General features: G+C 42.6%; 1 protein-coding gene across 3 annotated transcripts in view; it reads right to left on the reverse strand.

The window, feature by feature from the left end:
- The window catches only part of PIWIL4 (piwi like RNA-mediated gene silencing 4), a 45,145-nt gene that overhangs the window by 12,982 nt on the left and 7,949 nt on the right, over positions 1-24,214 (reverse strand). For 2 of the 3 annotated variants that reach the window (XM_042906440.1, XM_042906438.1), the window contains exons 5-13: positions 21,042-21,163; positions 19,543-19,623; positions 17,846-18,043; positions 15,987-16,116; positions 11,473-11,596; positions 8,942-9,059; positions 6,293-6,404; positions 3,388-3,572; positions 1,147-1,219 (exon numbers count right to left, since the gene is read on the reverse strand). In XM_042906440.1, coding sequence (XP_042762374.1) covers positions 1,147-1,219; positions 3,388-3,572; positions 6,293-6,404; positions 8,942-9,059; positions 11,473-11,596; positions 15,987-16,116; positions 17,846-18,043; positions 19,543-19,623; positions 21,042-21,163 — 1,143 coding nt within the window. The remainder of the gene's footprint in view (positions 1-1,146; positions 1,220-3,387; positions 3,573-6,292; positions 6,405-8,941; positions 9,060-11,472; positions 11,597-15,986; positions 16,117-17,845; positions 18,044-19,542; positions 19,624-21,041; positions 21,164-24,214) is intronic. The other variant, XM_042906439.1, reaches the window with a different exon arrangement.

Below are 24,214 nucleotides of genomic sequence, written 5' to 3' on the forward strand. Positions count from 1 at the left end.
GGAGAGTGACCTTGTTTGTAGAGAATACGCACTGAAGGGCAATGGGGCATCAAGTCTGTAACCTACTCTCAAATGGTTCAGGAAAAAAGATGGTAGGTTGATAGGTAGGTAGGTAGGTAAGTAGATAGGTAGATAGATAGATAGATAGATAGATAGATAGATAGATAGATAGAGGATGGCAGGCAGGAGGGAAGGAAGGAACGAAACAATGAAGCAAATATAATAAAATGTCAACGACTGGGGAATCTGGATGAAGGGTATCTGGGAGTTCTTTGCACTCTTCTTGCAATCTTTCTGTTAAGTTTTATTTTATTTTTAAGAAAAAAAAAAGACGCTCTTAGGGTTAGAATTCCCTTTGTTTAATATAACATCCTTATGGGCCTTTTTTGTGTCTGACTAAAAGAGGAACAGAGACGGCTACGTTGCTCTGCAGGAGATGGGGACCGGCATGCTGGGGCCCAGAAGCGTGAGCGAGGTAAGTAAGAGACACTGCTGTGCGGTGGGAGGCTGAGGCCTGGGAGAAGAGACATGGTTGAGAGAGCCTTAAGAGCAAGGATGTCAATTGTAACTCGTCTGGGACGTTGGGGTGTGCCGTAACCTTGCCTCGGACGCAAACCCTCTGCAAAGTCAGCTGCACAGGGGCACACACACAGGACACTTTGGGAAATGAGAGAGCTGTGGAAACGGATGCAGTGCAGGGGGAGACGGCACTCAGGAAAGGGGGCAAGAATTCAGAGGAAGCAGCCATGGGTGACATGGAAAAACCTAAGCCCTCCAAGAGTCTGCCAAAAAACTGGAGAGAGCACTGGGTACCCAGCATTTATGGGGTAAGATGGGAGTCACTTTATCTTAAATCTTAAATAAAAGATGGCCCCCAACAAGTTAAAAATATGTAGACATCCAAGAGACTGAGACAGGGGTAAAAACAAGTATTTAAAAATTAATATTAGAAATATGAAAAGGAAATAAAATATTGATTAAAATGCTAAGATTAATCCTTTCTTGGGTTCTTGGGGAAATGCACAGCAATTTGCAAACATACCATGGGAGAATATGCTCACATTCATTCTTTCAAGGAAAGAAGACTGTTAGATATAAGGAAAAAATAAAAATTATACATCAAAACCAAAATTATCCTATACTTACCAACTGAACATCAGGATCAACATGTTTCTGTACAGCGCTAAAGAATGCAGCTGGATTTTCTTGTGCTTTTATGCTACATGAAAAGATTCATTTTGACAATACGTAATTCCCTTTTTAGAAGCACATAACATGCAGAGTCAAAACTACTCCAAACAGAATTTTATAATCCCCACTACAAGATACACCAGAAATATGTGATAATCATTTTTATTAGCCTAAAAATAGTTTGGTGGAAAATGCAATTTCCTCAATTATATGTTACCCCTACAATTAATAATTCTGTTTTTCCAAAATGAGGTTGAAAGTGAGCTTTTGACATCACAAGTCTCAATACCAAGCATCTGAAGCTGGTTTGAGTTGAATTGGGATTAAGATTTCTCTAACACTGGGGTGCGTGGGTAGCTCAGTCAGTTAAGTGTCTGACTCTTGGTTTAGGCTCAGGTCATGATCTCAAGGTTCATGAGTTCAAGCCCCGAGTTGGGCTACGCGCTGACAGTGTGGAACCTACTTGGGATTCTCTCTTCCTCTCTCTGCCACCCCCCTCTAAATAAATAAACAAACTTAAAAAAAAAATTTCTCTAATACCAAATCCCCATGAGAACTTTAAAATAAAAGTCTCAAAAATCATCAGATTAATGAGACCAAGATATTCAGCTAATCAAAATGATTCAGATTGAAAGATTTTTCTTTCAGTGACAGCTTGCTTGGAGCCTGGAATATTTAGCCTGCCTCAACCAATTAGTCAGCAAGTACTTAACTGTTCTGTGTTTACCTTAGGGGCCAGACGCTACAGAAATAATTCCCACACAGACGACTTCACAGCTTTGGTTTCTTTATGTAGAATCCGCTTCTGATATGTATAAACAATTGGAGTATCCTAATGCCCAGTGGCCTTTTCAGACTTGCCCAGCAGGTGGCGGGACGGCTGTTTCCTGATCACTGATTCTAACTGAGCTACAGGAATGGCCTGCAGCTCTGTAAAAACAACTAAATGTTTCTGACTTTTCCAGTTCGATCTCTTGCATGCAGACTCTGTGACTACCCTACTGTCCATTCTTTCTAAACTCATCAGGCAAATGTTTCAGATGGGAGAAACCGTGCATATAAAAAATCTAACAGGTAAATGGATACTTCATGGGAAAGAAAAAGGATGGAATAAAATACGGGCTTTCAGATAAAACAGGCTAAGAACAGAACGTGGCAAGGGCTTGTTCTTGGAATTCATGTAAGAAAGAAGACTGTGATGTCATCCCCGGGTCTGTGACTGTGGCTTCTTTCATTAATCTTTTCCTGCTTCATTAGCTCATGGGCTAAGAGAAATTAGAGCAGGTGAAACTCAAACCAGGTGATTTGTTAACAGATGTGATAAGACGAGAATTCTAAACTACAGTGGAAAGTGAGACTTGGTTGTAAAATGAGCATGGCTTTCAACAATGCTTGTACAGCTGATGTAATTAATTAGTAACCATGTGTTTAAAGAATAACTTCCCACCTTGCCAATTAGGACACTGCACCTCCACTATAACAACAAAATGAAGTATGCATTCCTCCTTATGAAGCATATCAAGCTCAATAAAATGAGGCAGGAGCAATTTCATTGCTTTTCTAAAGCAAAGAGTATCCAATTTTGAGTGTGATTGTGTATATGGGGATCCCTTACTAAACTGGAAGCAATTTATTTATCTTTGTCATCCCCAGCAACTGGCATAGTATCTAATAGCAGATACTCAATAAATGTTCAAAGGCTAACTGCCCTTGGTTTTATCAGAACACTATCTAAATAATCTTATACTACGGTTAACAGAATCAGAAAAGGTTATTTTAGATCTATTTTTACATTAAATTTTAAAGCGTAAAGTCTATCACATAAGTCAGGAAATGCAACTTTCATTTTTCAATACCCTGTTTGCTGTTAAGGTTTATAAATAACTGATATGAAAGAATTAAGGAGAAAAAGTTAATGGATTTATGCCCCAACGAGTACTGAAAAGATTTGGAGATAATGAGACTATTGCCTAAGAACTATGAAAACAGTTTTACAAAGACCAATATAAAATATATTTTAACTATAAAAACTTAATCACTGCAAAATCTACTTAGAACTATTTTTTTGGTAATTTGTGTTAGGAAACTTTACTGAGATAAAGCTTTTGTAGCTACATGAGCCATTATTTCTGATCTTCTAACCAAACCCAATTAATATACCAAAAAAAGTTGGCATGATTTTCTGTGTATTCTCACATTTTGGGGTAGTCCACATTAAATCCCATGCAACTTCCAACTCTTCTCAAGCAGTGCAGAAAGTTCTCAGTCACATATTCAGCTCTGTTGCTACATAGAATCAACCATTTATTCAAAGACTGTGCACTTAAAATCTTGCAATTTCGCATATCCTTGGACCAATCAGCTGCAGACGCAGGTTGACACTGAGAAAAATAATGATCATGAAAGGGTTGAACTCATTTATTCGGAAAGCGATTGAATAAAGACAGCATGAAGGTGGTTGTTCCAAGTTTGTCCTAGGAGAGCTACTTAGTACCACTTGCTATTCACAGACTGCACATCTGGACAGATTACACAGACTTCCTGGAAGTGGAGGCATCTGATCATCCCCCCACACCCCCCACCGGGTCGGCCACTCCCCGGCTGCAGATCAGAAGGCAAGGCCCTTTACCTCACGGACTTCCGCTGTGTGCAAAGAAAGGTGTGTGGTTCAAGGATCTCTGGGCTCCCTTCCAGCTCTAGGATGGGTGCCCTTTAATGGGAATCCCTAAGCAAACAGGCTGTCTGATTCAGTCTCTTTAGGCATAATGCTACCTCAAATAGAAACGCTGTCAAATGCTACTCCAGGTCACTACACTACAACTCACACACGCTACAGGGTAGCTAAGAGTGTATTTTATGCCAGAAGTAGCTATGTCTAGGAGCAAAGATGAGGCCAGGGCACAGGCTCCTTTCTCACTCTTGGATGGTCCCCCAGGTGACTGGAAAACTCAGCTCCCGGCACTGAAGAGGGGAGACTTTGGACTGGTCACTAGCCTTCTGCTTATATCCATAGACCGGAAATGAATGGAAATATCTTTGGTATAGTGAGCTAGGAAGAGCCAGTTAGAATTTAAAAGGACCACCCTGAATCAAATCCCTTGCTATTCAGTATTGCCTTGTAACAACATGGCTATTTCCTGAGAGCTTGTTAGAAATGCAGAGCTCTTGGGAGACCTGGGTGGCTCCGTCAGTTAAGCATCTGACTTAGGCTCAGGTCATGATCTCACAGTTCATGGGTTCAAGCCCCATGTCAGGCTCTGTGCTGACAGCTCAGAGCCTGGAGCCTGCTTCAGATTCTGTGTCTCCCCCTCTCTCTGCCCCTCCCATGCTCACGCTCTGTCTCTCTCTCTCTCAATAATAAATAAATGTTAAAAAAAATTTTTTTTTAAAGAATGGTATAATATTAAAAAAAAGGAAAGAAAGAAATGCAGAGTCCTGGGTCCCATTCTGGACCCACTGCACCAGAATCTGGACTCATTCATCAGCATATGAATGTTTAAGAAGCATTAAAATCCCCTTATTTTACAGATTTCAAAGCTATGGCTGAGAGAGATTATGGAGCCAGCTGGTGTTAGTGACAGACTTAGATCAGTCTTCTTGATGTTGCAATCAGGGCACCTTCCACCAAGCAGTCTGAAATCCAACCACAGGCACCCTCATAATGCCTTGCCATTAGGTGGCATTAGGTGGCCAGGAAGAGACTCAGCCAGGTCCAGGAGGCGACCTTAAAGAATGAAGGGGAAAGGTTAGCTCTCCATCAGTGGTTTCATCTGGAGTCATGGTTCATTCTTTCCATTGCCACCAGTATGAGGAGAGCCACAGCACTCTCACCTACACCCCTACCTGCTATGGGCTAACAGAGACCGAGGACAAATGTCCAAGGCTCACTCTGAGGCCTGGGAGCCTCTCTTCTACTCAGTTCCTAGAACCCAATTTCAGAAAAGCAGAATTGGTCTGGAAGCCCATGACACAGTCAACTCTAGCCCAGTCACCACCACCACTAGCGGGCAGGTTCTCCTATTTTAATGCCTCTTCTCCTACGGAGACCTGTTTCCACACTAAAAAAAAAAAAAAAAAATGCAACAAAAAAGCTCCGAGAAATATGATTTTACTTACAGAGATGATGAGACGGATCATTAAATATTTAAATCCTGTTTCATATGTGGAACTGAAACTGAGCTTCTTTTTACTGACTTCTAGCCAAAATCTTTCTTTTTTTAAGTTTTTAAAAAAATTTTTTAATGTTCGTTTTTTTTTGCTTTTTGTTCTTTTTTTTTTTTTTTTTTTTGAGTGAGAAAGAGACAGAGCATGAGCAGGGGAGGGGCAGAGAGGGAGGCACAGAATCTGAAGCAGGCTCCAGGCTCAGCAGAGAACCGGATGCAGGGCTTGAACCCACGAGCCACGGGATCATTAACTGAGCCGAAGTCAGACGTTTAACCCACTGAGCCACCCAGGTGCACCTGTAATTAGCTTTTAAAATGGGCAAAAACAGAGGGGAAAGTGCAAAGATAATTTACCATTTTTGCATAAAATGGGTTCATTTTTTCAACTGAGATGTGTTTCCTTGGGTTTCAGAGTGCCTCTTTCCCTAAATGCTACGGCTGGGGACGGACTCCCTGCGTTTCTTCACATTGATAGCAACCAAGCAGCATTTCACTTGGGGGGTGCGGGGCGGGGAAGAAACCTGGCATCAAGAAACATAGTCTATTGGAATTAACCTTCGCCAGCTCCAAAAAAGTTTTCGGGTACTATAGATTTTTTTTTCTTTTTCTTTTATGTAGTGACACAAAAGCACTGCAACAATTAATAATAGGTGGGAACATTTTAATTGCCATAGCTTGAAATACCATTTTCTAATGTGTTTTTAAGTGTGAAACCACACCACACTGACCTAAATCGTGTCCGGTGGGTGCTAAGCCTCAGAAGTACACTCAGATTGAAAACAGAGGGGACGTCAAGGTTTAGGACAAAGGGAAGGCATGGACATGGCCCTAGAGAAACTAAATGATTATTACAAGCCCACTAGTCACTCTGGCATATGATCAAACTTACACATACTCAAGCAAATACTTTTAAATGAAAATAAAATCATAGCACTTACTATGTGGTCTTGCATTAGTATTTTTTCCGAAGGCAAAACCCGCCCGGTCAGAGACACCTGGCATCCAAAATGCAGCCCCCAGGTCTCCAGCTCAAAACGAGCATCCTTGTTTCTGTTGACAGAGTTTTAAATCATTAAAGCGCTTATCTTCTAAGGAATTTTAATTATTAGAGATAGAACTATAACTTACTGAATTAGTCAAAGACTAATTTTTTTTTATTTTTTAGGATTCCTGACTTTCATTTCTACTCACCATTGTTTTCCCCTGCTCAAAAGAATTATGGGACAACTGAACCCATTTGGGACATGCAGGGATGGAGAAGGCTTCCAATGTGGCACACTGGTTAGGAAAACGGGCCTTTGAGCCAGACGGACCAGGGTTTAACTCCTAGTGCTGACACTTCCTAATATGTGACCTTGAGTAAGACTCAAATCTTCTAAAGTTATGGTTTCCTTATTGGCAAAATGTAGGCATAATAAAGTTAACTCCTTCAAATGGGTGATGTAATGATTAAACTGACAACACCTGGAAACTGCTACCACAGGACCGGGCACATGCTAATGTGCTCAATAAATGTGAGCTATTTTTCCTGATAATAAACTTGCTAACAAAGAGATATTATGGAGCTTCTGCCGGTGGAGATGTCTTCTGGGAATATGTGAATTAGTTGGCCTACGAGTGGATGAATGATGACAAAGGAGGGAGCATATGGACTTAGGCTTCAGAAGACTCATTGGATAGACATGGCAGCAGGAAGATCATGGGGAGAATATTAGTATTAGCAATATTAACTGCTTTATATTTGTATAGTACTTCAAGGTTATAACTTAGTAAACCTTAACCACAGCTGATGTATAACCTCACTGGATTATGATACACGGTCATCTCTATTAAGCTGTAAATTCCTTCAGGAGAGGTACCATACCGACTTCACCTCCTGGCCTCCACGGTAGCCGGCACATGATAAGCCGGGCACTCACTGAAGACACTGATGAGACCCATGCATTGCCTAGTAAAGCCTCCCCTCTCTCCTTAAGGGAGCTCAAACCCCTTTCAGTGACAATGTGCAACAGCTCATTATTTCCATCTGTTAATGCTATGTGTGGTCCAGTCACATTGAATACTTGGAATTATTTTCCGGCAGATGCTATCTGCCCAAGATGAGATGGGTAGGGTAATCTCCAGTCGGGAAACTGGGTTGAAGTCAATGGGATTCCTGAAAGGTGGCAGGGAGAGGCGGCAGGAAGAGTAAGCCAGAGCCCAGAATAAGGGGAGAGAACCAGGAAACTTCTCAAGCAGGCATAAGCCTGGGGGGTACCCAGGATGAACGACATAAAGCATAGCCACAAAATGGAAAACTGTGAAATCATGAACATGATATTAGAGATTCACATTTATCCTATGGAAATGTTCAAGAAAAAGTTACAAAAACAATGCACAGGGGCGCCTGGGTGGCTCAGGTGGTTGAGCGTCCGGCTCCGGCTCAGGTTGTGATCTCGCGGTCTGTCAGTTCGAGCCCTGCATCAGGCTCTGTGCTGACAGCTCAGAGCCTGGAGCCTGCTTCGAATTCTGTGTCCCCCTCTCTCTCTGCCCCTCCCCCACTCACGCTCTGTCTCTCTCTGTCTCAGAAATAAACCTTAAAAAAAACTGAAAAAAAAACACAATGCACAGTGCTATGCCACTTTCCTAAAATGAACATTATTACATGCATTTAAAAATATTTGAAATGATATACACCAATCAGGATTCGTTCACGCATTAAACAAACATTCACTGAGTACACACACACACACGTTTCAGTCTACATAAATTTCCAAATTCGTCCTCCAAGTTTTGTATCTTTAAAGAAAAAAAAGGCCATTCTACAATGTTGTCCAGTAGAAATACAAAGCAACCCACATATATAATTTTAAATTTTCTAAATAGCTGCATTACAAAAGTAAAAACTGTCAAATAAAATTGTTTTTAAAATATATGCCATTAACTCAGTAAGTTGAAAATGTGATCATTTCAAGATGTGGGCACTAGCCACATATGTCCTACAGTTACATGAAGCTATAGCAGGGGGCAGTGAAGTTTTACTAGGTCAGAAGGGAAAACAGGAGCAGCTGGGATCCCAAGAGACAGCCAACTGTCAGAAAGAGGACAGGAGTGCAGTCTGAGGGCCAGATGGGCTAACCCAAAGGGCACACAGCATTCCTAAGCTTAAAGAACACACAGTAGAAATCTTCTAATGGTCACTGTGCTGAGGCCACTATATTGAGACTGAACATTCTTGACCGTGAATATTGGGGGGCTGAGGTGGTGGGGGTTTTTTGTTTCTTAAATTACAACATTTTTCTTCATTCAATTTTTTACCCAAACCTCCATGTTTTACAAAGAAGAAAGCAAGAGTCATCTTGTTGAAGCCGGGTGGTAGTTCTGTCAGCATGGGCCCCAACCACCTCCCCCCCACCCCCCTGCAGGCTGTAGTCCTGAGCATCTGGGGTGAACCCCTGGTTCCGGCCAACGCAATTCAAAAGTGCCTTGCTCTGAATCAGTAGGAAAGAGACATGTTCATCAAGGAATGAAACGTTTTGTAGACCATCCAATTCCATAAACTAGGCCTTAGGAAGGACACCCTCTGACCCCACAAAGCTGCCCAGTACCTCTGGATGTCGTCAGCAAGCCTGGCCAGGCGCTGCTGCCTTCCCAAAGGACTGAGGCGTGTTTCTTCAGCCACAGCCTTCATCAGCCGGAAGTCAGAGGTTGCCTGGCAGGTCAGCCCTATTAATGTAAATGAAAACAAAGTGGAAAAATGAACATGCAATGTAACCCAGCCCAGCTCAGGCAGACTGTAAGCTTTCCACTTAAATGGACTCAGGTCTAGCATCTGGATGCAAAAGAAACGCAAGCCACACGTGTCATTTTAAATCTTCTAGCAGCCACATTGGAAAAAAGCCAAAAAGAACAGATGAAGTTACTTGAATAGTATATGTTACTCAACTCAATATATCCAAAATGTTATCATTTCAACATGCAATCACTACATAAAAACTAAGGAGCTCTTTTCTCTTTTTCATACTAAGTCTTAGAAATCCAGTCTGTATTCTACACTCACAGCATGTCTCCCATGTCTCCAGCTGGCCCTTCAGTCACTTTTCCAGGGCTCACTAAACACATGTGGCCAGTGGCCACCATATGGGACTGTGCAGATCTAGAATACCATGAACAAGGATCATCCCTTCCTTCAAATATTATATCCTTATTAATTTTTCTAATTGTGAAATAAATATATACATATCGTAACTGATTCCCAAAATGCAAAAGGCAGAAAGTCCTCCTTGCTTAGTCCTACCCTATTAATCAAATGAACATGATCAAAAGTACTCGGGACAGTTACTCAGATTCTACTGTAGAGTGAGGATTACTTCTAGAACTCATGCAAAAGGAAAACAAGGATCACTTTGGTACCATGCAAACAATGTACCTGAAGAAAATCAAAGTCATATTGCTTCCTATGCTAGGGAAGCTCAAAAATGTTAAAGACAAGCTTGGTTTTATATGATCCAGCAATTCCACTACTAGGTATTTATCCGAAGAAAATGAAAATGCTAATTTGAAAATATATATACATCCTACGTTTATTGAAGCATTCTTTGTAATAACCAAGATATGGAAGCAACCCAGTGTCCATCAATAGAAGAATGGATAAAGAAGATCTGGTGTGTGTGTATGTGTGTATATACAGACATATACACACATACACATACATACACAACGGAATATTTTTCAGCCATAAAAAAGAATGAAACATTGCCATTTGCAACAACATAGGTGGATCTAGAGGATATAATGCTAAGTCAAATAAGTCAGACTGGGAAAGACAAATACCACATGACTTCACTCATACATAGAAGTTAAGAAAGAAACAAAAAACGAACAAAGAAAAAAAAAGAAACAACAAAAGGAAAGACACCTAAATATGAAGAACAAACTGGTGGTTGCAAGAGGGGAGGTGGGTGAGGGGATAAGTGAAAGAGATGAAGGGGAGGAAGGGTACACTTATCCAAATGAGCACCGGGTGATGTACAGAATTGTTGAATCGCTATACTGTACACCTGAAACTAACGTAACGCTGTATGTTAATTATACTAGAATTAAAAAGATAAATACAAAAATTTTTTTAAATACTCAGGCACAGGTAACAGTTAATGCAAAGGCCCTGAGGTAACAGTATACATGGTGTTACCATTTGTAAACTATTCCTGTATTAGAAGAGTTTAACCTTGAGAGCTTATTTCTTATTAATTACTAGCACCTCTAGAGTCTCTCACAAATAAAGTTAACTCACACTGGTTTTTTGGCTACTCCCTTTTAGCTTTCTAACTGGATAACATCATAGTAAAGGTTTCTACTTCTAAGCTTAACTGACTCCCTAGAATCCCCTTTCTTATTCTGGGGTGAGAGGTACCATAAGAAAGAAATTAAGATCTGAAATCAAACAGGTAAAAGTTTAAATCCTAATCTTGCCTATTAAAAGGCATGGGACTTAAAGCAATCTGCAAGGTTTGGTTCCCTCACTCATAAAATGGAGATAATTATAATTATACTTAAATCACACAGAAGTCAAATAGAACAGTGTGCGTCAAAATAATAATAATAGTAATAATAATAATAATAATAATAATAATTGGAGCAGCAAGAAACTTTGGTAGGTGAAGGACAGGCCTACGACCTTCAGGGTGCTGACGGTTTTCTAAGTGTACACTTACCCCAAACTCATTCGATGGTATTAGTTAAATATGCACAGCTTTTGACATGTCAATCACTACCTCAATGAAGTGGCTCAAGATACATAAAAGACTGAATAGTGCACGTAAAAAAAAGAGAAGCTTGGTTTTCAGAAAATATCTGGTGGCCTCTTTTATGTCAAAGTAACAAACAGAATGCATGAGATTAAAAAAGCATATAACCCTTACTGTGCCAAGCAATTTCCAAAGGGCACTCTACCCTCCCACTTTCCTCTATAAAACACACCACTTAGCGGGCCCACCGTCCATGGGTTAAATGAATGCTCTGGCACTCCACTAGCTGCCCACTGCCTGGATCCTTGAGCCTTGATATGCTTTAAGCATATGCCTTGAGCCTTGGATCAAGAGCCTGACTATCATGATAGAGTATAAAGTATAAACGTTACCTGTTAGAAAGCAGAGCTCGGGTATCAGGTGGGCCACCCGAGGCTCAGTGTTGTCATTTCTCTTGGTTTTCAGCAGACTAACAAGCACTGGCTGGTTTAGGTCAGATAAAGTAATATCATATTGCTATAGAATGCAAGATTAATGAGGGAAAAATTAATATGGAAACACTGTAAAATAAGCATCGTTGCTTATAAGCCACAAGGTAATCCTAAAGTGAATAGATAAATCTTTCCAACAAAGAAAAAAAATCCCTAGGAATCCCTATGGTTACCCACTCATTTCTACTTCCCTCCTAGGACTCGTCTTTTACTTCTCAGAGTCAGTGTTATGATTTTAATGATTATCTTTTACAATGCGATGCCCAGGCATTTTGTAGATTAAAACAGAAAAGAAGTTATTTCCTTGCCTCATCCAGAGTCAGAACAGCCTCCAGCTGGCTGTGTACACAGTTCAGTGGCCCCAGTGGAGGGGACTCAGTGCCAGCCTTTCCACTATTGATGACTGAGGCCTGCAACTCCATGTGTAACTAACTGGCTCTGAGCATCTATAGTCATTCTGAAAATATCCACACACAAATTGGGGGTGTGGGTTATATTGAATGAACCTCAGATTTCCCAAAAAAGCATGACTGTCTCCTTAATTTCCAGGACAGCCTGATGTTACAGGGAAGCAGCTTTGAAGTCTGGCAAATGTGAACCTGATCCTTGGCTCTTCTGTTTAATTGGACTGTGACACTGGGGAAGTTACTTACCTTTCCTCATCTATGAAATGAGGTGAACAGTAGCTCAGAGGCATCTGACATAAACCACTAGCATGGTGTCTGGTTTCTAATGAGTCCTTGGCAACTGTTCACTCCTATCCCACCCCCTTTCCCTTCCTAACCTTGAATTTCAACATTCTCACCTTGCCAAAAGTTCATTTACCTTCCAACAGCAGAGGTTCCAATTACCACTCATTTCCGGTGTAATTTACTCAACACTAATGACAGAACAACTGGAATTATAATCTACTAAATGCCTGGGCACTACGTGATGCTGACATCAATAATCATAATTAAGGAGGCAAGAAGTGAGAGTTTCTCTATTCAGTAAGGACTTCTAGTCATTAAAATAAAACAATTCAGGAAATTGCAGTTTGAAGTGCTTATTGCAACGAATGCTATAGCTAAAAAGCTTGGCGAAGTCTTCATAGAAGGAGAGTTTGGTACGTGACTTTGACAGTACAGTAAACATCTCACGCCACTACCACAGTGGACACAAAAATGGAAGAGGCACAATCCCTACCTGATACAACTACACCTTCTACAAACAAGGTATGAGAAGTACAAGGATGACATGCTAAGCACCTCTACTTTTCCTCACTTAATCTTAACAACAAACCTATGAGACAGATACTAGTTCATCCCCTCCACAGACAAGGAAATATCACGAGAAGTGAAACAACCCTCCCAAGGTCCCAGAACTGGAAATCAGCACAGCCAGGATTTATCCTCTAAGACTTGGGAACTTCTGCTTATTACACCATTCAGTACTGGGTCCCTGGGGAAGAAAGGTGGTGGTAGGAAAACAATACATGGATGGTAAATCAGGGAAGGCTTCACGAAGGAAGCAGAGCCCAAAAGAGCACCTTGAAGGGAATACGGGAGTATAAAGATTCGCCGGGGCATGTTCCAGGAAGAGGGTATTGCATTTACCTGGCACATGGCCAAGAATTGTCTCCCCTAAACTGTGTCATAAGGTAATCTTTACTTTCTCCCTTGCCCAGTTTTCTTAGCATTTGAAAATATTTTTCATGATAAAATAAAATGGAGAAATATAAAAGTCAAAATCAAGATGTCCACTTTGAGAGTTGACTACATTGTAATTTAGTGTTCCTTTCCCTGGGACAGAGAGGAAGACATTCTAGAATTGGCACAATTTCTTTCTTTTTCTCCCTAATTACAACATACATGCAGTGAACCGCAACTCATTACAAAGAAAGTTGAGTGGGATTTTACCATGATTCTCTTTTCAGAATGTCACAGGTCCTAAAAATACCTCTGTTCAAGGAAGAACAAATTTAATCATGCAGGAAAGAAACCCAAATGTTCAACAAACTTGGTGGTTAATAAACAAAACACTTATGGAGCACATCATGCACAAGATGCTCTGCTAGGCACTATTCATCACGGGTTATCCAAATGCCATCCCTGTTCTACAAGGAAGACATTCTAGAAGCAACATGATGTGTGATACAAGTGCTCAGAGAAGAGAATCACTAGCTCTTCTGTGAATGTGACAGGAAGCAAGGTCAGAGAGGACTTTGCAAATGCGGTGACACGTGACTTGCAAGTTAAGGGTTTAGCTGGTGGTGAAGGGGAAAGGTGTGGTGTGGATTTATGCCAGTGTCTAGTGGACACGAGCAAAGGCTGAGAAACATTTAGTGACAGTGAGTGGATGGGGTGACAGCAGCATGGGGTGCCTGGTGGCAATGCGGTGACAGATGAGGCTGAAAGGTGAGATGGGACCAAAGTGTGTGATGCCAGAGATGAAGAAAGGGGAGGCTGGGAAAAGAGGGGCCGGGTCTCCAGCATTTATCCAGTGTTCACCATGTGCAGGTACTGGGCTAAAAACTCTATAGGCATGGCTACCTCATTCTATGCTTGTGCTACAGGCACCATGAAGGCAGATCAATGATTCCCCTTCACAGATGATCCTCCAGGTTTAGTGATTTGTTCAAGGTCACACAGCCAGTGCCAGGAGTACCTTATTCTATAGCCTATGCTCTTAACCACCTTTCTGGGTAGCATTTCAGGAAGATGTGTGGATAACAGGGCAGTTAGGATAACAGGGCACAGCGAAGACAAAGCTGGGGCAAGGGCACCATAAGGGGGTGACCCAAATCTTCCAGGTGGGGATCCGTGAGTCGTCTTGCATTCATGCAGCGGTTATAGGGCTGGGGAAGGGAGATGGGGTCCTGGGAGAATCCACAGATAAAGATGGCAGGACTGATGTTGGTGACAACTGAATGAGCAAGTGAGGGTAAAGAAGAGGACGGAAGCAAGAGGTTGAATTTCCAAGGAGAAACGGGAGTGTGAAAGACAACGAATTCAGAATGAATGATGTTAGTCTGAAATGCCTGCAGGACATTCATGAAAATATGGTCTGAAAATGGAAATGAGTATAATTCACGAACAAGGGCAAAAATACTGTATTTGAGAGGTCTGGAGATATGAAGAGGAGATCCTATATGAGGGAACCATGGTGAATAATCACATTTAACACCTGAAGGGAAAGGAAGGGGAAAGCATCAAAGGAGGCTGAAACTCAACAACAAAATCTGGGGGGAAGCCATCAGGGCTGTGCCCAGGAGTCAAAGAGGAGAGCCACTCAGTCGGGTGGGAGTGGTCACTGGTGTCATGTGCCACAAAAAGCCCCTTACAATAAGTTCAGTAGCTGAATTTGACTTTAAAGGGAGCTATTTCCATAGCAGCAGACTGGATGCCAGACTACGGAGCTTTCAGGGAGGAAGAACAGAAGAGGTGCTTGGAGCCAGTGAAGATGACCTTCCAAAGAAATCAGCTAAGGAAAAAAAAATTATACATATATATTCTTGAAAGTATAGAAAGGAAGAGTTTTTGCTATGTGTTTGTTTTCTGAAATATCTGTGAGATTCTGGAGACTGAAATACGATTGTACATTAAAGAGAAGGAGCCTCTGTAAGGAACTCAGAGGGGAAGGTGGGGGTAGAGGTAACAGTGATGGTGATAATTGTGAATCACGCTCCTGGAGGCAGCAGGAGATTCCATCAACAAATGTTTGAGTATCTGCTACGTGCAAGGCAAGGCACCGTGTTCCCCTGGGTATCCAGAAATAAAGAGCCCAAAGTTCAGGAGGGAAGTCAGACCCTTCACATCCTGCCCATGATAATGTGATGGGGCTAAATGCAGGAAGGGGCCCCTGGGGAGAGTGCCATGGGGCTTGCCTAAGAGTTGACGGCTGAGCTGAGTATTGAAGGGTGTCGATGACTGACTGGCTGGCTGTGAAGGGGAGTCCAGGAAGAGGAAGTAACATGCATGAGGATGCAAGGGGGTGGGGGGTGGGGGGTGGGTAGGAGTAACTGACTAAAGGAACCACAAACATAAGCACAGCAGAACAAAGGAAACGAAAGTGGTAACAGATGAGGCTCCAGTGGCAGGAAGTGGCCAGATCATAAAGGGGCTTTGCCCAGGAGCTTAGGACTGGCTTCTAAGGTACTACAAAGTCATGGAAATACTTTAAGCAAGGAAATGACATTATCAGATACGCTTTTAAGGGAAATTACTCAGACTACAGGAAGAAGGACAACAGGAGACAGGATCAGGTCTGAGCCAAGCCAGGGAAGGCAGGCTTGGAGGGGAAGAGACAAGTCGAAGAATTATGTCAGAAGCTGTCTCAGCCTGACAATTTGGGGGACTTGTTAGCTCTGGAAAGGAACAGAGAGACTTCTCTAAACTAAGAGGAAGAGAGACCAGAATAAAGTACAAAAGTCCAACCTGCTTATAGTAATCCACATAGGTAATCTCAGTGCCATCCTGCTTCTGAAAGGTGTGCGTGGGCTTCACCGACCAGTCAATGTCATCGATGCGGTAGGTTTTGTTATTGTATCTGGGAAATGCAAGAAATCTTCACAAATGTTTCCAAATCATACAAGCGGCTATTTCACTACAGCTTTAATTCAAAGTATTAGACTCCAGAATTTCAGAAATTACAATAGTAATACAAGAATAGTCTTTTTTTTTTTTTTTTTTTTTTAATGACTGGATCTTATCTGAGAAGAGCATTCATTAACTCTTCAGGATACAGGAAGACCTCCATTCTCCAACAAAACTGGTAAGGAAGTCATTAGACCACAATCTTTGTCAATGAGAGACACTCTAACTTCAGATAAATTATTCCTATATGTTCAAAGGGTGAAGCATTGCTCAAAGCTTTCCCATTTTCAAAGCTTTCCCATCAGCTTCTGGTATCACTCAGAGTTTTTGAGCTCCCAGACAGTTCTTCTGCTAAAAAGCACCTGAAGAAGGTTGATCAACCATGCCAGCTGGGTATCCCACGTGATCTCCCATCGAGGGCTGGCCCTCAGCCAAACTGCAAAGCAGGCTGGCTAAGATCATTCTAAAGTCTATTTCCCCCTGCAGCACTGTGTGGCCTGGAATATTCTTGCATGCTGCCCCAGCCGCAAGACAGGAACCTCCTTGTCAGCTGACTCCTAGGCTCTTGGTTCTTTGCAAGGTTACTCTGGAATAGTGTGATAAGCTAATTCTTGGCAATCATGACAAGAGGATCAAGGGGTGGCCTTCTCTCCTCAGGTGGTATGGAAGACAACCAGGCCTATGGCCCTGCTATGTAACCCAGAAAAAACAACTTGAAGTGTAAATTCCAAGCCAGATTAGAAAGAGGATTAACACGTCCTCTAGAAGAACTGTCTGTGGACTGAAGAAGGACATGGTAAGCTTTGTGGTTGGTACTCAGGAAGCAACCTAATCTATCCGTGTTTAACTCAGTTCAATGTGCATGCAGGGAAAATTATATGCAGATAAACCTCGGGATTTGAAAGATCTTGGTCTTAAAGCCCCTCTAATCTTACAGAGAAGAAGAGACATGGACCTGATGTTCTCTCCTGTGACGGAATAAAATGAAATAAAAGGGTTATGAGCAATGTGCTACGGGAACAGCACAGGGGAGGTAACTGAGTACTTCCAGCTGAGTGGACAGGTGATGGCTTCAGAAAAGCAGTGAGGTATGAGCAGGACTTTGTGGAAATAGAACTTTAAAAAGGCAGAATTAAGGGTGGAAAATCCAGGCAAAGGCACTGAAGCAGCAAAGTGCAGACTCTCAGGAGTGGGGAGAGGGGTGCAGCAAGAGATGCTGTAGGGCCGTGTGAGGAGTGGACGGTCCCTGAAGGCCACTCCAGGAAGTCTGAACTCTAGTCAACTGAGAATGGCCAGGTCTAAACAGGCCAGTAAACTGATCAGATCTGCTCTCAGGACAATGCCCTGTGGCTATTCCTGTTCCCAAACAGCATAAAGAATTCATTCCCTCGGGGCGCCTGGGTGGCTCAGTCAGTTAAGTGTCCGACTTCGGCTGAGGTCAAGATCTCACAGTTGGGTACAGTGTTCGGTTAGTTATCCATGGTTTGTGGGTTCAAGCCAAGCCTTGTGATGGGCTCTTGTGCTGACAGCTCAGACCCTGGAGCCTGCTTTGGATTCTGTGTCTCCCTCTCTCTCTGCTCCTCCCCACTGCTCACACTTTGTCCCTCTCTCTCTCTCAAAAAATAAACATTAAAAAAATAAAAAAAAATTAAAAAAAATAAAAAAGAATTCATTCCCTCAGGAAGTTTTCTTAATCTTACCTTGTAAGGACAATGAGACCCAGCAGCCGTTTTTCACACGTCTGGGTAAAGCAGGACATAGTAGTTTCCTGGCGGAGATCAGTCATGAATTCCAGAACAGTCTCATTCCGGAGTATTTTATAACTCACATCAGCAGTAAATAGGAGCCTGCTCTCAAACCGTGACACAGAAATAGCAAACCCAGGCCAAAGGGACAACCTTCAAATAGATAGATAAATAAATTTGAAATGCCCTATCATAAAACAATAAACATTTTTAGTGATGATTTGATTTTATATTCCAATTTTCCTGATTTTATAGAACACTCTTTCTTCAGTCTGATTTCTTCCAGTTGCTGACTAAAATCTTTAGTTATTTCTAGCTGGGGAGTGTCTTTAAGCATATATTTATGATAAATGCATCCCAGAGAAGAGCATCCCCCTTCCTTGGCACTACCGACATTTGGGACTGGATCATTCTGTCTCAGGAGCCGTCCGGTGCCCCACAGGATGTTTGGCAATATCCCCTGACCTCTACCCACCAGAAGCCAGGCATAGCCTTCACACCGTGACGACCAAAAATACTTCCGGACATTGCCAAATGACCCCTGGGGGACAAACCTGCCCTTGGTTGGGAGCCACAGCTGTAGGATTACTACATTTATGGAGTTGTGCGTCCCAGCGCAAAAACTTCAAGGTTCAGAAAAGCATGCAGACTCAACGGTGAAGACAGTGTACAGACTTCACGAGAACAAGAAATAATCTAAATGACATCACATGCAAACACACAAAGGGACACCACAGCAGAGGCTATAACTCCTTTCTACATTCATGGATATCATGGATTGAAGTCTTGGAAAAGAAAAATTTATGGAAAAGACATGAAAGAACAGGCAAATATGGTTTTTTTTAATTGTTTCAGTTTACTTTGTGGACTTGATTCACAGCCAGCCTTTAGGACAAGCATGTGCGCTGGGCACCCACTCCAGCCCAGCACAACACTGGACCTACAAGAGTTTCTAATCCAGGTTGGGAGATAAGTGAGAGCACCAACAGGGTGCTTTCCATGGACTACTCTGACACACTGAACTAACATATGGAAACCCCGCCATGTTCTCCCTACCTGCCCGCAGGCTAAACACTGTGCCCCTCGTTTTCTTTTATGCACTCCTTCCTTTGTTTACACATCTGTCTTTGGGTTACCCACTGCCTCTCTGTCTTTAGCTTGACCACATATTTTGGAGAGCTGACAACCCGCTGCAGACATAGCTGACCACCTTCCCAAAAGCAACCACTCCCCAGTTCGGAGTGAAAAGTCTTCTCCGTTTAGTCGACTGGTTCGTCTGACCTCTGCTGACCCAACATCAACCAAACTTGCTGTCAGCAAGAAAGCAGAGGATCAATATGTGCTATAACATAATATAGCTTATTCTGCTTTCATTACTACTTGTCATGCACAAAAAACTCAGTTTCTGAATTCCTTCCACGACTTATGATAATGATCTAGCACACCAATATAAGAAAACAGGCTGCTAGCTTCACACTGACATTCACCATTCTATAAAAAAAACCTTGAAAATTAAAAAAATCCATTACTTTTCATAATACACAGTCTCTCAGAGGAGGCATAATGGCATAACGTCGCATAATATTGCATCGTAAATTATGTTCTTCACGTTACCGCAATTTCAGAGTAACAGAAAATATAAATAAACCTACTTGTGTTGGGGAATTTCCACTGGTTCAGAAGGCTTATAGAAGTTCCGTCCTATCTGGTACATGGCCAACTTTTTTAAGATCCTGCAAGTATATATATTTTTAAATATTTGGTAAACATCAGTTAATAACGGTATAATTCTAAGTTTGTACCCATGCTGAACATCCCGATAAAAGTATGTAGAAAGTATAGAACTCTCATTCTTCTAGCGCTGGAAGGTTTGGATGCTAAATATAAGCACGCGTGTGTATATGAGAACTATCACTTCCTCATATTTGAGAATGGTATCACTGAAATTGCTTTTGTCCTCCGCGCTTAACTGCAATGATAAATACGTGGTCACCAATAGGACTGTGGTTGTCACATACTGGTTAGCATGGAAGGAGCGAGGCAAGCCATGTTTGAAGGCTCTTCTGATGTCTTCTCTGATTTGAGGTGGGGAAGCGGCTTCTCGTGAGGCTACTCAAGCTCCCCACATGGCATGGCTGCCTCTTCAGCAACTAACATCCTGGTCACCTGTGGAGCTGGACACATCACTGATCTGAGGCCGCCCACCGCATGAGGGAAGTATACACATTTCAGGTCAGAAAACATGGGTTATAACTCCATGATTTGGGCTACCATATGACACTGAGCCTCAGCCTGCATATCTGACCATACTGAACATATGACCTAAGGCTGCTCAGCAAGATCTCTGACTAGAATTAGGAAATAATACATCTGGGGGTGGGGGTGGATTCCTTCATGTGCCCAACCCAACAACCAAACTCCTCTGTCCTCCTCCTGTCCAGAGGCCATTATTGAGCAAAGGGCTGGCGTCAAAGGTTTCTGGACATATCATCTTGCTGGTCCACACCAGCAGTGTGGAAAATTGTGGTTCACAAGCCTTTGTGTTGCCATGTGTCATCTAGAAAGTGTACTCAAAATATGGATTTTTCAGGCCCCATTCTTGATGTTCTGTTTACTAGGTCCAGGGAGGGTCGAGGAAATCTGCATTTTATGGAGTTTCACCCTCCATCCCAGATAACACTGAAGCAAGTAACCCTTGCATCAATTTCAAGGACACTGAGTGGTGTAATCACACCCTTCCTTCTGCCGCAGGGGTTCATGGGGGGAAGGGCAGGGGGCTGAGGGTGGGGCGAGAGCAGAAAGCAGCTGGTAACAAGTAACAGAGAATATTTAAGTCTGGGGTGGAGGGTGAGAGAGGGTAAGGAAAAGGCAACCCTCCCCCACCCACAGCTGCTATCTCTGAGACATCACAACCCTTAAGCTCTTTGTCCCCACTCAAGGAGCACTGGATGACAAGATGGGAGCCAGTGAGAGGCTGTGAGGGACTGCGGGCATAGTACTGCACGCGTACGTGAAAGTCCATGGGGAAGTGCCCCGCGGACGACACTGCTGCTCACAGGTGGCCCACGAGATGGCTGACAGCCGTCACACCCTGGCTCCGTGATGAAAGGTGTCTCTAGCCTCAATTAAATGAACACGTGGGCTGCCTCACTTTCTGAAGATGATATTGAAGACCTGGATGCACACGGAGGAACTTGCCGGCAGCTCCCTTGTCAGAGTGATAGTCATCTTTACAGTCCCGCCTCTGTGAGTTTCACTTGACAACTCCGTGACCTGGGAAAAGACGCACTTAATAGGCACTCCAGATTGTCCCCGGGTGTGAAAAATTAGATATGATACAGCCATCACAATTTAATATGCATTAACAAAACAAAACTGCAGGTGTTAGTAATGTAATAATCTAATCACATTACACTTGGAGGATTTTTCTATCTTGCTAATCCTAGAAAAGCAACACGTTTCTCTCCTCTTAATGGAAGATCTTAATGGAGAATCAAAATCAGGCTTAGGGTACAGAGACTTGATCCAAAGAGAAATCCAGAGCAAGGTTTCTTCATCTTATTTGGTGGGGGGAGCAGAGGCAACTTGGGGGGGCCGGTCACAAATCACTTCGAGAGTCTGATTAAAGTTGCAGGCGTTGTCCCAAGAAAACTTTACATACCTGTATGCCACAATGATACACCTATTTTCAGGGTGTTCACAGACACCCAGAAGCCTATATGTGGACTGTCCTGCTCATTCTGGGTTTGTGGATTCCAAAAGACAGTCTCTCAACTGTTTTTCATAAAACAGAAGAACAGAGAAGAATAGAGGAAGAAACATAAAGAGAGGAGATTTGCAAGAGTGGAAGTAAATGTGAGGAAAGAGGGGAGTAATCAGTAGACATGAAAACAGAGAACCTGATTTTATTACTTTTTGAAACATCTAGAGAAATTTGTATGCTTCTCATTATTTGGAACAATCTTCTAACAAAATAATGAATGCATGAAAATTTCTATACCAGCTCCCCAAGAAATGTAAAACTTTTTAGACCAGATAGGACTTGGTACAGGGTTTTGGAATAAAAGAATGATCAAATCAGTCAATAAAAATCAATGACCAAGGATCTTTCAGAAGGGTAAGGAATCAGAAGAGGTCAGCTCATTAACAGGTAGTTATGTATTTTATCCCTACTTCCTATAGTTAAAGTGTAATTTCAATCACTTTCAGGTTCAACCAGAAATATAGGGCAGGAATGGTTTACTGTATGGAAACAAAGAGAAACAGGTCCTTTCACAGGGCATGAAATGATTTCTTCCTCAAATAAAATTGAGAGAAATCAGAAGGGGGTGGATGCAGGAAGAGCTCATCAACATCCGAGAGAAGTCTAGCAGGCATGATGCTCTCAAACTGCCGTAGGGACTTCAGGACAAAGGCTTCAGACAACAAAGGACATTGGCTGAGGGGCTGGTGTGGGGGTGACAGCAGTGGTCCCCACTCAGACTTCCATCTGGGATCTGCATTCCTAACAGCCCTCTAAGCAAACTCATCAATGCTGCCTATACCCTCCCTACCAAATGCCAACTCCTCGGCTCCTGTGTCTGTTAACGTCCATCCCCACACATCCAGTGCCGGGGCTGCTGGTGCCAGAGTGGGCTTTCATTTGTCAATCCACCAGCTAATCGGCTGGCAAGTCTTAGCACTTCTACACTGACAATACCTTTATCTAGTTTAGCTGTTCCCGTTATTTACCACAGGGCTTAAGAGCGCATGACTGGGAATTGGACAAACCTTGGTCCTCAGCCTCTTACATCCTGTCATATACAGCAAGCTACTATAGTTCCTCAAGACCTTTTCCCATCTCTAAAATGGGAGGAAGTCTCACCGAAGTCACAGGTTGTGAAAATCACATGAGATAATTCACTGATCTTATCCTTATCCTTATCCATGCACTCAGGAAGGTTAAATAAATGGCAGCACTTTGTACCTTTCTTCAAGCCCCTCTGACACCCTGCCCAGAGTTTTCCAGGGGCACTTTATCAATCTTCCCCCTTTCTCCTGCCAACCATTCAATGGGATATGATGAGAGCAACTGCAATGTAACACAGCTCTCGTGGAAACCCTCTCTCAAAGGCTTCAGTGGTCCATGGAGGGCAGTCCCTATCCCTCACCAGGACATTTAAGATTCTCCCTACGTTAGACGTACAACTTCCATTCCTTCCTGGCTAAACCTGAATGATCAGAAGTTGCTAAAACATGCCCCTCCCCTTCTATCATTGTGCCTTTGCTCCTTCCTGTCCTTCTGTCTCGGAATTCCCTCTAACCGCCTTCATCCCCTGCATTGATCCAAATCCTAGGAGCCAGTATTGCTTCCCTTCAAGTATCCTGCTGGGAACGATCTTTCATCCACCTCTCTATAAAGACCTTGGACAAGATACTTAACCTTTCTGAGGCTCCAGGAGTGATGAGAGGATTAAACGAGATCACACATATAAAGAGCCTGGCAGAGCACGCACTCAATAATGTCACCTTGTCCTGTATTCATTTATAAATAACCTTGTGCTGTATTTAGTTGGAAATGACCTTAGCGCTAAGTTGAAGTGTTTTGACAAGAACCTTGTTTTATCTGTCCCGGTTTCCTGGTTTCCTCTATGATGGCAGTCACACACCAGGCCCCTTCGAAGTGCGGAATGAATGCATAAGAATGGCAAATAGATGTGACTAGTGACAGCCATCCAGGTCATGGCCACAGATACACAAATGGGGTCTGCAAGACAGCGGAAGGCCAGGGAGCAGCAGAACAGGACTTCTAGAACTGCACTGTGTGGGAGTACAATGAATGATTAGTGGAAGGGGCTCTTTGAACAAAAATGAACACCCCGCAAAGTGTGTAGAGGATGGATGGGAGTGCCGGACAAGCCTGAGACAAATGAAGACCAGAATAAAAAGGTGAACATAGTAACGTGTTTGTTGGGACACTATTTCTTTTTACTATTTCTAGTTCACTGTCACTGGGTAGCAGGTCATATGTTGATAAGGTACAAGACAACACTCTTTTCTCTAAATCCCATATCACCTGTGTCTGGGAAATAAAATCGACAGGCCTGGCTTGTCTCACTAGGTGTTTACTCAGCTGCCTCTTCATTAGATTCCACCCCTAACAATAAGGTACATACCACATGCTCATTTTGAATAGGAATCAAGTAATATTAACTTATTCCGAGCATCTGTAGAGTAAAATTTCTCCATTTTGGTTACAATTGAAGTAAGCTGGACTACTCAAGGTGGGTATATAATACTAACATATCTAATTTACTGTTACTACAGATGTATGTACAAGAACAA

Source organism: Panthera leo, chromosome D1, assembly GCF_018350215.1.
Source record: "Panthera leo isolate Ple1 chromosome D1, P.leo_Ple1_pat1.1, whole genome shotgun sequence".
NCBI lineage: Eukaryota > Metazoa > Chordata > Mammalia > Carnivora > Felidae > Panthera > Panthera leo.